Source organism: Melanotaenia boesemani, chromosome 9 (assembly GCF_017639745.1).
Source record: "Melanotaenia boesemani isolate fMelBoe1 chromosome 9, fMelBoe1.pri, whole genome shotgun sequence".
Classification (NCBI taxonomy): Eukaryota; Metazoa; Chordata; class Actinopteri; order Atheriniformes; family Melanotaeniidae; genus Melanotaenia; species Melanotaenia boesemani.
Window position 1 is genome coordinate 22186703 of NC_055690.1, and position 14590 is coordinate 22201292.

At 38.3% G+C, this 14590-nt stretch overlaps 2 protein-coding genes across 2 annotated transcripts in view; both read left to right on the top strand.

Moving 5' to 3' along the window:
• The first annotated feature begins 195 nt into the window (after positions 1-195).
• On the top strand, positions 196-9094 carry LOC121645523 (Rab interacting lysosomal protein). The gene is given in 15 exon segments (XM_041994014.1): positions 196-219; positions 506-736; positions 738-821; positions 823-897; positions 1427-1431; positions 2040-2089; positions 2092-2163; positions 3481-3509; positions 3511-3585; positions 3587-3604; positions 4330-4515; positions 5445-5614; positions 5816-5941; positions 6033-6116; positions 6530-9094. Coding segments are annotated over 15 exon segments (1356 nt in total). The 3' UTR covers positions 6657-9094.
• Positions 9095-9605: 511 nt separating this feature from the next.
• scarf1 (scavenger receptor class F, member 1) overlaps positions 9606-14590 on the top strand; it is a 10736-nt gene continuing 5751 nt past the window's right edge. Inside the window, 5 exon segments of the mRNA XM_041995292.1 lie at positions 9606-9961; positions 10312-10373; positions 10493-10594; positions 13145-13682; positions 13780-13998. Coding sequence (XP_041851226.1) covers positions 9858-9961; positions 10312-10373; positions 10493-10594; positions 13145-13682; positions 13780-13998 — 1025 coding nt within the window. The 5' untranslated portion in view covers positions 9606-9857.

Sequence of the window (14590 nt, forward strand, 5' to 3'; positions counted from 1 at the left end):
ACTAAACGGGATCATCCATAGAGAGCTCAACTATATTTCAGTCCGTTCAATAAAACTTTAATCTTTAATGTAGTACTGCCCACTGTAGTTGCTTTTAGTGCAGTCCTGTCATGTAATAATGATTACTGAGCAGCATTTCTGGCAGCAAATATGCAGATGATATCTAGTGCTCACGCTCTGCCGGGTGCATCAAGTATGCTCGACTTGGCAGGCGGGTTGGTACATGTATACACATTACATTGGTCAGAAGAGTAGGAGGATCGTGCTGCTGTTCGCAAAAAGCTCGTGGACTGTTCAACCTTGTAGTACCACCACTCCTTGTGTGTGTGTGTGGTTTTTAAGTTGGCTGCCGTAATGTGACCGGTTAAACAGATGAAAACACAAATGAGGTGTTGGAACAGGAGCAGGTAATGTACAATGTTCAGACATGTCTTCGCGTTAAATTAGACACCAGCAACAAGCTAGTTGGAAAGTTTTGACATTGTTTTCTCTTCGTGCTGACTAGCCAGTGTCGGTTTCGAAAGCGGATGATAAAAAGCATGTGAAGCGAGTTGTTGAGCTCAGACATGGAGACACACACCGAGACTGTGACCACGCAAGCTGCTTTGACAGGATTTTCTCTGCTCTAACCGTCGATGATGTGTATGAAATAGCCAAACTGATCGGCACCGAAGTAGAAAAACTTATCGATGGCTACGGCAAAGAGAGCGTCGAGGGTCTGGTGCCGAAAATAGTAAAAAGTGTTGGAGTTGCTGGAGTGCTTCGCCTCCAGGAATCATGCTCACAAATTGAGGGAAGAGGAGCTACTGAAGACCTTCGAGAACAATACAGCTACAGCAGCAGAAGAAACGAGGAGGGAAAGACAACGAGGAGGGTAACGATAAAAATGAAATACGGGTAAGACATGGCTGCTTTAAAATCCTGCCACCATTTGTGTAAACAATACACAAACCGCATGCACGGTCTTTTTATCATGGTGAATGAGTGTGTTTAAAACATGGTTACAACGACGTATCAGCTTTAGTTTACATTATAGCGAACATTTCACGGACAAATAGTTAATTTACAGGCAGGGGTCTACATAGCAGACGCCCCTCCCACCACTACCAAATATAGCGTAGCACTTATTGGCCATTGACTTAGGCCCCAAGGAGGTTGAATTGGCTTAAATAATAACACTACCATATGCACATGTGCAATGTCAGTTAGGACAAATTAAATCAAGTATGCCATGCTAGATCGTATACCCTCCTTAATGCATTAGGGAAGTACATAAAATGTTAATGATATTAAATAAATATTTTACTATTAGGACATTTCCAGTTTAACTTCAAGCCAATGGAAAACTGCTCAATGGGCAAATCCAAATCAATTACAGAAAAGGAGATTTTGTTGCAAAAGGGAAGATTATGTTTGTGGACTCCAGGAAAGGTGAGGTTTACCAAAAGAAGTATTTAGTTGAGGCGACACATTTCTGTTTAATCAGGGCAAATATTGATCTGAGTTTAACCGAAAAGAAATGAGCACACACACAAAGAGCATACCCTGTCATGACATATTAGACCAATTGAGTAAGTATTGACTTTAGCTTGGATCAATAAAGTATTACATAAATACTACAGTGTCATAGTGAGTCGACTAGCATTACAATGGTTTTGTTATGTCAAAGTATTTACTTTGAAATACCTGACATATCACACTTTTAAAGGGAACTTTAGGTGTATGCTGTTTAACTGACTTCACTGCTATTACATTAAATGCCTTTCCACTTATCCATCTACATGTCTAACTCATGCACTTTTATAGACTGACATAATTTCTATGGATGGGTGTGGTTCAGGTTGTCAAGATTTACACTTGAGATATCTTGGCACTAATTTTACAAAACATCTGTAATGACTTAACAACAAGGTGACGCCTTTTTGGAGGCACCATCTGATTCCTAAATGTTAATGGGGATTTCTAAAGCACACAATACAGTTACATCATATCTGGCTTATGGTTATGGTTTACCAGTGTCTCCCTTGTCTTCTGTGTAGGAGCTGCAGCATAAGGAGGCAACAATGGAAGAGGATGTGTGAAGAGCTACAGGTCAGCTGCAGCAGCTCCAGGAGGACAGGGAGGAGCTGCAGAGCAGACTGAAGGGCAGCCATGCACAGGAAGGTTTGTACATTTTAATTAAGTGATTCTATAATACATAAGGTTTTAAAAATCTGGAATGTGCTTATTGAAGGACATTCCACAATAATCTCTTAAAGAGTCTACCATTCTACACTACATATTGTTTTCTGGCTCTTGAGTACTCCTAAAACTCCTCTTATTCTTAGCCAATTACAGTACAGATTTAGAACAGCAAGTTAATATCGAGGCTGAAGCTGAAAGCAGTCAAACTGGTTCATGCCGTGTTTGCATATGCAGCGCTGGATTTTCACAAACATGTCACAAGTATTAGAACATTCAGAGGTAAAGTGTGTACCCTGTAAACACAATGAGAAAAGTCAAGATGAGATGCACACAGCATTACATGTAAAGCTTGCAGAGAAGTATTTCAATGACTCACAATATAGTTAAAATCTGACTTGATGAGTAATATGTTTCTAACAATAATAGTTGTAAAGCTGACTGAAAAACAGTTATGTTTAGTTAACATTGATCTTATACTTAAATAATTAAGCTAAACAAAAACACCATCTATGGTGATAAAAAAATATTCACCCTGATATTCAAGTATGTATCAACTGAACTTTAGGAATGTGAAGCAGACAGTCAAGTTACTTTGGTGACTTTTGTTTTCTTGCACTGAAAAGAAAAACACGCTTATTTGACAAGAGGCCACAAAGCAAGTGAAAGTGGAAGTTTATTTATCCTGTAAATGTGACTGCTATCAGACGTCTGTGCTTCACATGGCTTAGGTGAAGTTCAGCTTATTTATTTTTTATTCATTTATTGAATCTTTGTCTTGTTTGTACAGGGTCAGTTTGTCAAAAGTTATTAAAAAAAGCACATTTTGCAATGAATGGTATCAGTGTGGTAGATTTGTCTTTGCAAAGGTTAAGACATCCATTCAGAGAATTCAGCTTTAACTTTACACAATTAAGTGATTGGTGGAAAGTTATTTGGGGCATGTTTGCACTATAAAACTTAAGAATGAAATTTCTTTCCAAGCCAATCAATTCCAAATAGTTTACTTATGTCTTTTGCCAGTGATTCTGTGGATTATCCTAATTCACTGATATGATTTGTTTGTGAAATTGTATATATGTTTTTTGTTACTGCAAATGAAATTCTGTTTACATCTATATGCTGGGATGTTGATATGATACCTGAGCTAAAGCAGTAGATTAATCAATGTTAATTTGAGTTTATAAACAAGATTCCAAACAAGCATTGTAATAATGATAAAGAAAGGGCAGGAAATGCTTTCACAACAACACTGCAACATTAAGTAAAATGTTTTCCGTTGCCCGTGTGTTTTTGTAGATCGTGTTCAGCGGCAGGAACGGGAGGTTGATGCTAAAAGCTGAAGCGGTAGTGGACAAGCAGAGAGATGAGCTGCGGGCCAAAGTCCAGGAGATCACCACCATCGTCCAAAGAAGTGGAGGCGGTAAGGAGATAAAATATGCACGTATACACATTAATTGTGTAGCACAACAGCACTTTCTGTTTCCTTTAAGTCACATTGCATTTTCCCATTAAAAAAGTTATATTACTTTCATGTCAAAATAATATGTCTAGCATTTTCTGTGTGTTTGTTGGCTTGTAAATAAACACATTCATACACAGTTATGTGTTGGTACAGTAACACATGCAACATCAAAAAAAGACCTTATAACATGTAGATGACACAAATAAACATAAAAAAAATGTATAAACTGTCCAAGGAAAATGGCAGAGATTAGGCACTTATTTACTGGGTGGGGATTGAGACATGTCAGGAACTGGTTTCACCTCCAAACTGCTACTCTGAGTGTGTGTGGGTGTGTGCTCTGGAATGATTGTTTGCACGTGTCTGCATGTGTCGAGGCATAAAAATCACATGATTTAAACGACAGCCACAACTGGGTGTGTTTGTTAATGCTTAGCTTTCTGCACCCATTAAGTTTACTTGGAAAAAAAAACTTAATGGGTAAAAATACTTTCTCTAAATCCCAAGTCCATTTACCACAGTCCCCTTCAGATGTTTCTTTCAGCCAGTTTGAGGCAAATTGTTATTTTGGTTCAAGTGAAGCATATTGATTTTAGCTTTCATAAGTGCCGAGAAAAATCAAAACTGTCTGATTGTGATTTATTTGTATGACGTGTCCTCTACATGCATGTGTGTTTTTACAGCTTCAGGAGCAGTTGGAGCGCTTCATGAAAATGAATGCAGAGCTGCGACACAAACAGAATGTGCTGCAGGCGCAGCTGAAGAGTTCTGTGGAGAGGAAGGCCGACATGGAGGCTGACCTTAAGGAGAAAAGCAAAGAGATTGAAAAACTCCAGGAACAGCTGGATCGTACCAACAGTAACAATCCTGTGTGTATCCTTACTGAAAATACAAATTTTTGTTCTTTCTGTAAGGCCTAAGAATTTTTGGATACTATGTATGAAAGTGTTTGTGAACCTCTCATATTCAGAGGTACTGTGATAAGTTTTTATAGCATGAAAAATCAGCACTGACTGGCCTGCAGAGCAAGTAGATCTGGGAATTGCAACCTTTTTCCCAAGAACGTTTGGATGCAGTGTAAAATGTAAACATAAAATGTTCTGTTTTGTTCGCAAATACTTCTACAATCTAAAAATAATGTTTTTCTGCATAAAAATGCAAAGAAAAAAAAAAAAGATTAAAAGATTAAGTGAATACAAAGAAATCTTTAGAGAGGGAGCAAGGCTGAAATCTGTATCAGATAGTAGTGATCTTCAAACCCTTAGGCAGCACGGCGTGTAGTGTGAGTCACTGCTTGGGTTCAGGAACACTTCTAATAACTTTTGTCTGTGAACATTAGTGGTTGTTGCTTCCACATGCAAGTTGAAACTGTACCATCTAGAAATGCTACTACGCTTGTTGGGCCTGAGCTCATTCATATTTCAGAAAGTCACTGCCAAACCACAGTTTTTCACATATTATGACATCATGACTTGGCGCTGTAGTGAAAATAGTAGTGAAAGCATCACAATAGACAATGTGCTATTGTTACAACTTTTGAATATGTTTTTATGATATTCAAAATGAACAACACATTTTCTAAAAACAATAATTTCTCAGTTTCAACATCTGTCCTCTTTTTGCAAGTATTTAAATGATGTCGCAATAATTATACTCTGTTTTATGTGCATTTAATCTGAATCTTAAAATACCACATCTTTACTACATTTTTTTCTCCTAATGCATGGACCACTTAATATTTTGCTATTACAGTGTTTTGTAATTGGATGAGCCTAATGGTTTCCTATTCTCCTATCAGTCTAGTCCAAGTCAGGCAGAAAAAGAATCCACCAAAAAGTCAAAGGCTGATCAGAAGGATCCTGATCAGCCTTGTTTCACCAAGAAGGAGGTGCGTGACATCCTTTTTGAGAGGAACGAACTGAAAACCAACCTCTTCTTGGTGCAAGAGGAGCTTAAGTACTATCAAAGGTGGGGCTAATGTTTGTGTGTGTTCTGTCTGTACATGCTCCTACAGACATTTGTTTTTCTATCCTTCAGAGAGAAGTATCAGTTAAAGATGTTTGTGGGTTTTATGTTTGAATTTAGATTCTGATGCATAATTAAGTATTTTTGTTTTATAGTTTATTGCCATACATGTAAGAGAAACTGATGTGTGCCATGTTTCTGCAGGGAAATATTGAATGAGGAGAGATGTCCAGGTTTCCTTTTAGAAGCTGTTCGCTCTGCCATCAATAAAAGACGGAAGTTGATTAAGGCCAAGATGTTGGGGATTCCTGTAAATGAATGCAGCAGCAGGTCTCACAGTGGATTCTGTTTATCCAGAACTATTGTCCAGATATAGAAATGTTGAAAAGGCAAAGACTATAAATATATTTCCTCTCTCCAGTGATGATGAAGAAAGGAGTTCTTCATTAGGGCGGACAGAAGTGGATGGGTCAGACAAACCAGCTGAGTCACGTATCCAAAACCTGTGAGTTTATCTATATTTCTGGTTTTTATTTCAGCATCTGTCCCTGTTTATGGTTCTTTGCTTGTTTGGGTTTGTACTACTGATTAAATGATTCTGTTTATTCAAGCAAATAGTTCAATGAAAGCTTTTCCACCTGTGTTGCATATCAACTGGAAGAGAATGTAAATTAGATACTGGATCAAATAAAACAACTGTTGCAGTTTGCACTAAAGATCTCATTAAATGCAAGTAAAGAACAACAGCATGGAGGGTCAAAACCAGCCCCTAAAAGAAGTAAAGTAGAAATAGTGCAACATCACTCCCTTTACCTACTGTTACTGTTCTGAGATTAGTCAATCCCAGGCTATATTTAGCTGTAATCTCTGACTACACATCTGACCTCAGGCCTGTCTCTTTCACTCTTTCGGCTGCAGCTTTGGTTTCCTAACGAGGTCGGGCAGTAGCAAGAGTCCCACCCACATGAGCAACTCCGCCTCCAGCTGGGAAATCATCGGAGATGCAGAGGCCAGTGAGGAGGCAGAGCAGCGGCTGTCTTCTTGAGCCTGGTACCGAGTTTGCAATGTGGGATTTCTTCAAGTTTGTCAGACACCCCTCTTTCCTCAGTCACACGCTTTCAGCAGGACATGTATTTTGTGGTTCAGGAAACAATTATTTGGGTATTTGAATGCAAGCTTACTTTTTAATGGTGGTTGCAATCATAGTTATTTATTAATTTCACTCATGCTAAATGTTAGGAACACTTTCTGACTACTGTATAAATGGCACAGTGTGTATTAAGAGGGGACACTGTTTTGGTTTTTTTATTTTGTAATATTCAGGTATTAAAGCAACAATCATGTTATTCATCATTGTAAGAAAAGTTTTCATGCTAAGAGGTTTTTAAAATTCTGTCACATATATACATATTATTTGCATCAAATATTCTTTTGCAAAAACCAAAGAAAATATGAGTTCTTTAATATGCTGCCTCCTTTTACTTTGAATTATTTTCAAATAGAAGATGAATTTATATGAGGAAGAAATCCTAAAGAGATTTAAATATTCTGTCCTCTCTTTTTCTTTAATAATTCTGGATTGATTTATTTACCAGTATATTCAGATATTTTATTCTTGAATGAAGACTTTTTGTCATAAGATCTAAAGTTTATTTACTTTATATCTAAAAAAGGTTTTGAACTGTATTATCTTTAGCACTTCATCTTCTGTTTTTTAAAAAGAAATTGGAAAGAAATTCTCAAATTCTCAAACAGTTCACAAAAAAACATTTACAATTTCTCAACTTATGCATATTTGGACATATATAATAACATTATTCCTAATTAGAATATTTAAATGTACATATGGAGACTCAGGAGACAGAAACAGAAATATATGTTTCTAGTTACTGTTTCTACACAGTCTTCATATAAAGAAAAACAAACTTTTTTGAGATGTGAAACCCAAGCTGACATAGCATGGGATGTCCCAAATATCTCCTATGGTGATGTGAAATACAGTAAATTAAGTTCACCTCTGTTCCACAAGGAGACATCTACCGAAGCCGAGAGCGGCCGTTATCGGCTATTATGCTTTTTGTTATAATCGTTATTCCGAGATGACGGGTTAATTTTCCCATAGTCTGAAGATAACGAGGACCATTTTGTCGTGATAAGGGGATAAACTCGAGAAAACAAAGTTTGTTTTCTCAAGATAACAAGATGATTAAGGTGGGCTCAAAACTAAGTGTGTGACACCTGATTTCATTTATCAAAACAGGCCCCATGACAGCTGGTGGGAGGGGCTACAGTCGTGGTGTAAATGTGTAATTATGTAAATGAGTGATTGGTAAAACTTAACAGTCAGACATGTCACAATTTCAGTGAGTAAAATCAGACGTATTGATCAGCGATTGAAGTATCTCGATCTGATATCAGCTTGTGTCCATTGCTGTACTAAGGCATCTCAGTACAGAGCAGCTCTGTTTCCCCGGCAACACTGACAGCCCTGCAGAGCTCCTTCAGACCCAGACTGCTGCATCCAAAGCTTGGAGGTCTGTGATTTTCCCAGTAGACCACAAACACACTCAATTACATGTCTTAATTCTTACTGTATACATTAACAACAAGTAGGTTTCTGGGGGGAACCTGTGTGGAGTTTGTATGTTCTCCCCATGTATGCATGGGTTCTCTCCCCCGGCTTCCTCCCACAGTCCAAAGACATGCATATTAGGCTGATTTAAGTCTCTAAATTCTCGTTAGGAGTGACTGCGAGTCTGATTGAATATTTTTCATTCTGTGTTGGTTCTGTGATGGACCAGGAGCAGCTCCAGCCCCCTTGCAACTCTGCATTTGAATGATCCGTTACCTCAAGAAAACTATGTTTGTTTTCTCAAGATAACAAGATAAATTATCCCGTTATCACGAGAAAATGGTGTTAAAAAAATATGCAAGCCTGGCCGCTGCTAGCTTCCGCACGTTTCCTAGTTTTATTAAAAATATGCCATCAACTATTTTAAGAGATAAATTTATGTATATGTAGTCATGTATTTCTCTGTAATGCATAAAATGCATCAAATAATTGTACCATTGTACCAGTTTCTTCCAGCAGTGAGTGTGTTTTAACCACTGCCATCTTAACTTGCTGCTTGTATTATTAAAAATCTATTTTCTTAATTTTAAGCCATCAGTCCTTGGAAAGAACCAAAGTATTTGACTGCTATATATTTGATGGTGGTGCCATATGTTTGTGTTTGTCTGGTGTACTAGACTCTGAAGATTGAATATTGTTTTATAAAATTGAAATGATTGGCTTCCTTGTTGAATTGAAGAAATGGTGTGCCAAATATGTTTTGGCCCCATCACCTCCAGCTGACGTGTCAGCATGATGCCATCATCTGTATTGTGTCTAACTCTTGATTTGCTCGTCATGTCTTTTCATATCTCTTTGCAGAAAGGCCAGTGGTATGTCATTGAGAGACATTAAATGAATGTCCAATGAAATAATCTTGTAAAATTTTCTGTTTTCAATTTATTTTTGTAAGCATGACAATAAAGTTTAGGTTTTCTCAGCACATTTAAGAACCAAATTTCCAAAGAAATTACATTCATTGGAAATTTTATTAAACCATTTAAAATCCTAGATTATTTTTTATATTGAGCTTTCAATAAAAAGCTGTTTGACACAGAATTCATACTGAACGCTGAAATGATCTCAGTGCATTTTATTTTCTTGTTCATGAAAAAAAGACATGGTGTAACTTTTGTATGAATCTTCATGCTAAAGGGTGAAATTTGAAGTGATCATGTGACTCTTATTCTGACTTTCACAACTTATAAGGAATGACGAAGGTTTTCTTCATCATTTCCTGTAGGACTCAATAGATTCTGGGAAAAAGGTGAACACCAGACGTGTGTAACCATGTTTGTCTGTGTCCCACCAGTGTGTGTGGCGAGTTTTGTGTGTTAGTGTGTGACCATCTTTAAAAAGCTTGGTGTCTGGCTGAATAGAAGGAAGTGGCTCTGACTTCCCCAGGAAATGGGGAGAGGAAACCCGGAGGCTTCGACCTCTCTGGCTGCACTGGAGCCACAAGACGATTCACCGGAGAGAAAGAGGGAGGGAAGGGTGGAGGGTGGCCAGAAAAGAGGGATATTACATCTCATAAAACTCTCTGAAAGTAGAAGTTCAGAGCAAAAGAAAAAAATATAGTCAGAAAATTTAGATAGAAAGGTATTACAGGTCCCAGGTTTTGGTAACAGACTTTGTATGGAGATGAAGTTTCTCAGAGCTTTGAGCGCTCTGCTCTGCTGCACTTTATCCTCTGCAAACACACTGGATCCTGGTGGGAAGAACGTCTGCAAGGATATAAGGTAAGTCACTTTTACCTTCAGTCACACCTGCAAGCTTTTGTAGATTTAGTGTTGACCGCAGCAGCTATCTAACAGCAAAGGTTTAGACTAAAAGTTTTCAGTATTCCTGGCTTTGTTGTGAAATTGAAAATCAGAGTTTAAATGTTCGTTTGATTCATTTTAGTAATATGAGAATCTATTGGGGTCCACCATTTTGAGGATTGTCAGGCTTGATGGCTTGAAAACAGGCTAAATCTTTCAATAACCACACTTTTTTTTTTCTTTTTCCAGGACCAGTCTGTAATATTTGTTGTGATTACTTATTAAGGTTCTGATATTCATACTCTTTTTATTATGTTTATAATATTCAGAGACCCATCCACCCTGGCTTGTTGCACTGGTTGGAGTCAACAAGGAAAAGAGTGCACTATTCGTGAGTTTAAAGTATTAGAATCGGCCAACAATCCGAAGGAATTTTGCTATTGTCTGTATTTTGTTGGCAGATTTCTTCACTTGGATGATGTCTTTGTGGGTGTGTGTGTGTGTGTGTAGCTGTCTGCGAAGGTGAGCATGCTTGTCTAAAGAATGAGGTCTGTTTGTTCCCTGGAGTGTGTCGCTGTCCACCCGGCTACTATGGATCTCAGTGTACAACACGTGAGTAACTGCAAGCAAAAGCAGCTGTACCTATGTAACCTATGTAATAGAAGTGATCATTACAAATCTTGTAGGACAGAAAGTTTGTCAGTTTATGTGATTATATTTTCTTGGAAAAGCAGTAGTAGAAGTGGCAAAATATCCAATACAGGATTAAAAATAAACTGTGAAAATGTACATGCAGTGCAGTTTAAAGGCTTTGAGCAACCCCCATTTCTTCTTTTATTTCTTTTTTATTGCCAAGAAAATCAAAAATTGGTGAAATAATTTAAGCTCATTCAATTCTAAAGAGCTTAAAAGTTTGTGTTGCCCACTTTTATTCTTCAGCACAACCTGAACCCTCTCAGACAAACTTTCTTGTAATTTAAGTGGTCTCCAGCTGTCCAAGTTTCTTGAAGGGCTTTTCAAAGCTCTTCTTTGGATGTTAGCAGCCTTATGTTGCATTCTTTCATAACTTCTCTGTGTTCATAATTCCATCAGTTTTAAGAAGATCACCTACAGGACAGCTCCAAACCAGAGCCTTCATCATGTTTACAGATGGCTATAGATGCTTCCTGTTGTACCGCTCTTCTTTGTAGATTTTTAAACAATATGAATAAAAATAGTTTAAATTCACATTCATAACTCCATAATACCTGTTGCCACTGATTTCAGTCTAGTTCTAGTTTAATTTGGCATACCTCAACCTTTTCTCCCTGTTCCTTTCATAGACTGTTTCTGGTGAACTGAAACTCAACTGAAGGTCAGATGTATAACTCAGGTTCTGTGTCAGGAACCTTAATAATTCCAGAAAATCCGATGTCAGAGGGGGATTAGAATGTATTTATATGTAGGCATCCATTGTGTGAATGCTTGTGAAACCTCCTGAAGAGGAGAGTCAAGGCTGCATTGTAGGCATCACTGTAGCTTGGTGATTGGGTGTTTTGTCCTTTTGGGTGAACCACATTCTATCTGAGGGTGTGAGAAACTCAGAAGGATCTTTCCAAACACTACATCCTCATACATTTTAAACCAAACAACACCAAGAGACAGAAACTGGTTCACCCAAATGGACAAAACATTCAAAACTAGTTTAGTGGCGTCATGTATGCAGTGCAGTGAGGAGTACCTCAGATCTTTATATTGGAGAGACCAAACAACCACTTCATAAACACATGACACAACATAGGAGAGCCAGCTCTACAGGTCAGGATTCAGTGTCTGACTGCATATCAAGGATAAGGGACATTCTTTTGACAACAGCTGTGTACACATTTTGGACATTGAAGACAAGTAATTTGAGAGAGGTGTCAAGAAAGCCATCTATATTCATGTATTTATTCATTTTCTATATCGCTTATTCCAATTCAGGGTCATGGGGAAGCTATTCCAGCAATTAGCAGGCAAGAGGTAGGGTACACCCCGGACAGGTCTACAGTATGTTGAACTGGTATCACCTTTCCAGCATCTACAATGTAGCTTTAACTTTTCCTCCAATTTTCACCTTTAACTTTCCAACAATTCACACAATGTACATGGGTAAACAGCTCACAGAAGAATGTGACTTGAACAACGAGCTGAATGGTCACTTGAGTCAGTTACACCATGTGACCTTAATCACCCTTAATGTATGAATGTTAACACTTATCAGCAGAAACCCCTCACCAGCTGGCTAGAACTGAAGATGCCTCTTGGATGAGAGGTAGAAATTTTTTCAAGTTTCAAAACATAGAAGTGCAGTATGACTGAGAATCTACAGCAACTTATTGTCCAAAGGAAATCTTTGATAGGCCATCAGAAACTGTGGAGAAATATTGCTCAAGACCACTTTTAAAGATTACTAAAAATGCTTAGAAGCAAAACATGAAAAAAATGAGAAATTTAGAAAAATATAAATTATTCGTTAAAGCCAGAGTGTCAAAAGTTGGTCTTTGACGGCCGCTGTCCTGCAAGTCTTGGATGTTTCCTGCTGCATTACACCTGAAAAGGATTAATGGGTCAACATGCTTGGACATCGCTTGACAACAAACTGTTGAGAAGAGTCATTGTTACATCAAGGCGGAAATCATTTATTCTGTGGCATTAGTTTGTCTGTCCGTCTGTAAGCAACATAACTCAAAAAGTTATGGACAGATTTTGATGAAATTTTCAGGAAATGTCAGAAATGGAATAAGGAACAACTGATTATATTTTGCAGGTGATCTGGATGATTAGGATGAGGGAGATAGGAATAATTTTGTGTTTCAAGTGAAAAAATAATGGCCACAGTCATTAGCCTAAAAAAAAAAGACTGGCTTGGCAGAGGTCTGTGCTCTTGAGTGTTTCTAGTTTAATTTGAATCAGGTGTGTTAGAGCAGACAAACATTTAAAACCTATAGGACTATGGCTCTCGAAGACTAAGCCTGAGTTAAAATCCTGCTTTAGAAAACCTACAATACTACAAGTACGGAAGTATTAATATCTTTATGTTGAAAAGTATCAAATTCAGAAATATTGGCTCTATAGAAAAATAGATAGTTTCACATACTAATGTGAAGGGGTCTCTGAAAACTTTCCATCTATCTATAATAGGCTGTCCACCAGAGTTCTGGGCTCCAGACTGTCGTCAGTTATGTAACTGCCACCCAAATGGCCGCTGTCATCCTGTCACTGGTGAGTGCACCTGCAACCCAAACCGCTGGGGTCCACTTTGTCAGTACACCTGCAACTGCACGCGCCACGGTCAGTGCCACCCTGTCTTTGGAAACTGTACCTGCGATGAAGGCTGGTGGACACTGACCTGCTCCAAGCCATGCCAGTGCTCAGGAAGAGCTGTAGGCAACAGTTGTGACCAGCTATCAGGCATGTGTGAGTGCCACAGGGGCCAATGGGGGATGAAATGTTTTGGCAACTGCAACTGTAATCGATCTCCATGTAATCAGCGGACCGGTGCGTGTAAATGCGTGGAAGGCTCTTGGGGACCCAGCTGTGACAAGAAATGTTACTGTGACCTCACACACAGCAGATGTGACCCAGACACTGGGCAGTGCCTGTGCAACCCAGGTTACCAAGGAGCTTTATGCAACCAGCCCTGTGAGGCTGGGAAATATGGCAGTGGGTGTACAATAAGGTATGTGCATGTTAAAGATGAATATACATCTGTTTGTTTCCATGGTGAACTTTCACATTTTCCCTGACTCTGTCCTGACTTTATCTCTCATCTTTAGTTGTGGTTACTGTAAAGACAGACAGCCATGCTCTGCCACTGATGGCATGTGTGCTGCCTGTGAACCTGGCTGGAACGGTACGCGATGTGACCGCCTGTGTCCGTCTGGTTTTTATGGTGATGGCTGCAAAGATAGATGTCCACAATGCAGGAATAATGAACCCTGTGATCCATTAACTGGGAAATGCAGGAGGTGTGACCCTGGATGGACCGGACCTAGGTGTGCATGCTCACTTTAGGCAGACATGAACAACAAATCACAGAAACTGCACAACAAATTAAAATTTAATTGCTTTTAAAAGACATCTAGTAGGGCTGAAAAAAACTTCCTGGTGAGATTTTAATCTATTCTAACAATAGATATGAAAACATTAAACAATGTTCTGTTGAAATATCTGTTTGATCTGTACAGATAGCATACAATTAGTGTGTCCCATAACAATTCTTTAAATCTCATAAATTCTTGAAGTTATAGTTGCCACAAGTTCCATGAGCCTGTTTTGAGATCTGAAAGTTTAGACAAAACCATTAGAGATGAGATGGCATAAATGAAGATTTTAAATGCAAAACTTTAATGCAGTGTGTATTTAGCTGCAAAACTAACCCTTGAGCCTTTGGTAACAGTTAAAATTAATGTCAGTTACCAACACAAGTGCATATATCATGATAAAAGGTGTGAGGATAAGTACAATGGACGGGAAATATTTTTTCCATCTCTAGTGTTCATAAGTCCGTCATGATTGGGACAGTAACCACAAAACAAGGAAAATTTTGTTAAGTTGTCATAATATACGTGCCATGAGACTGAGACT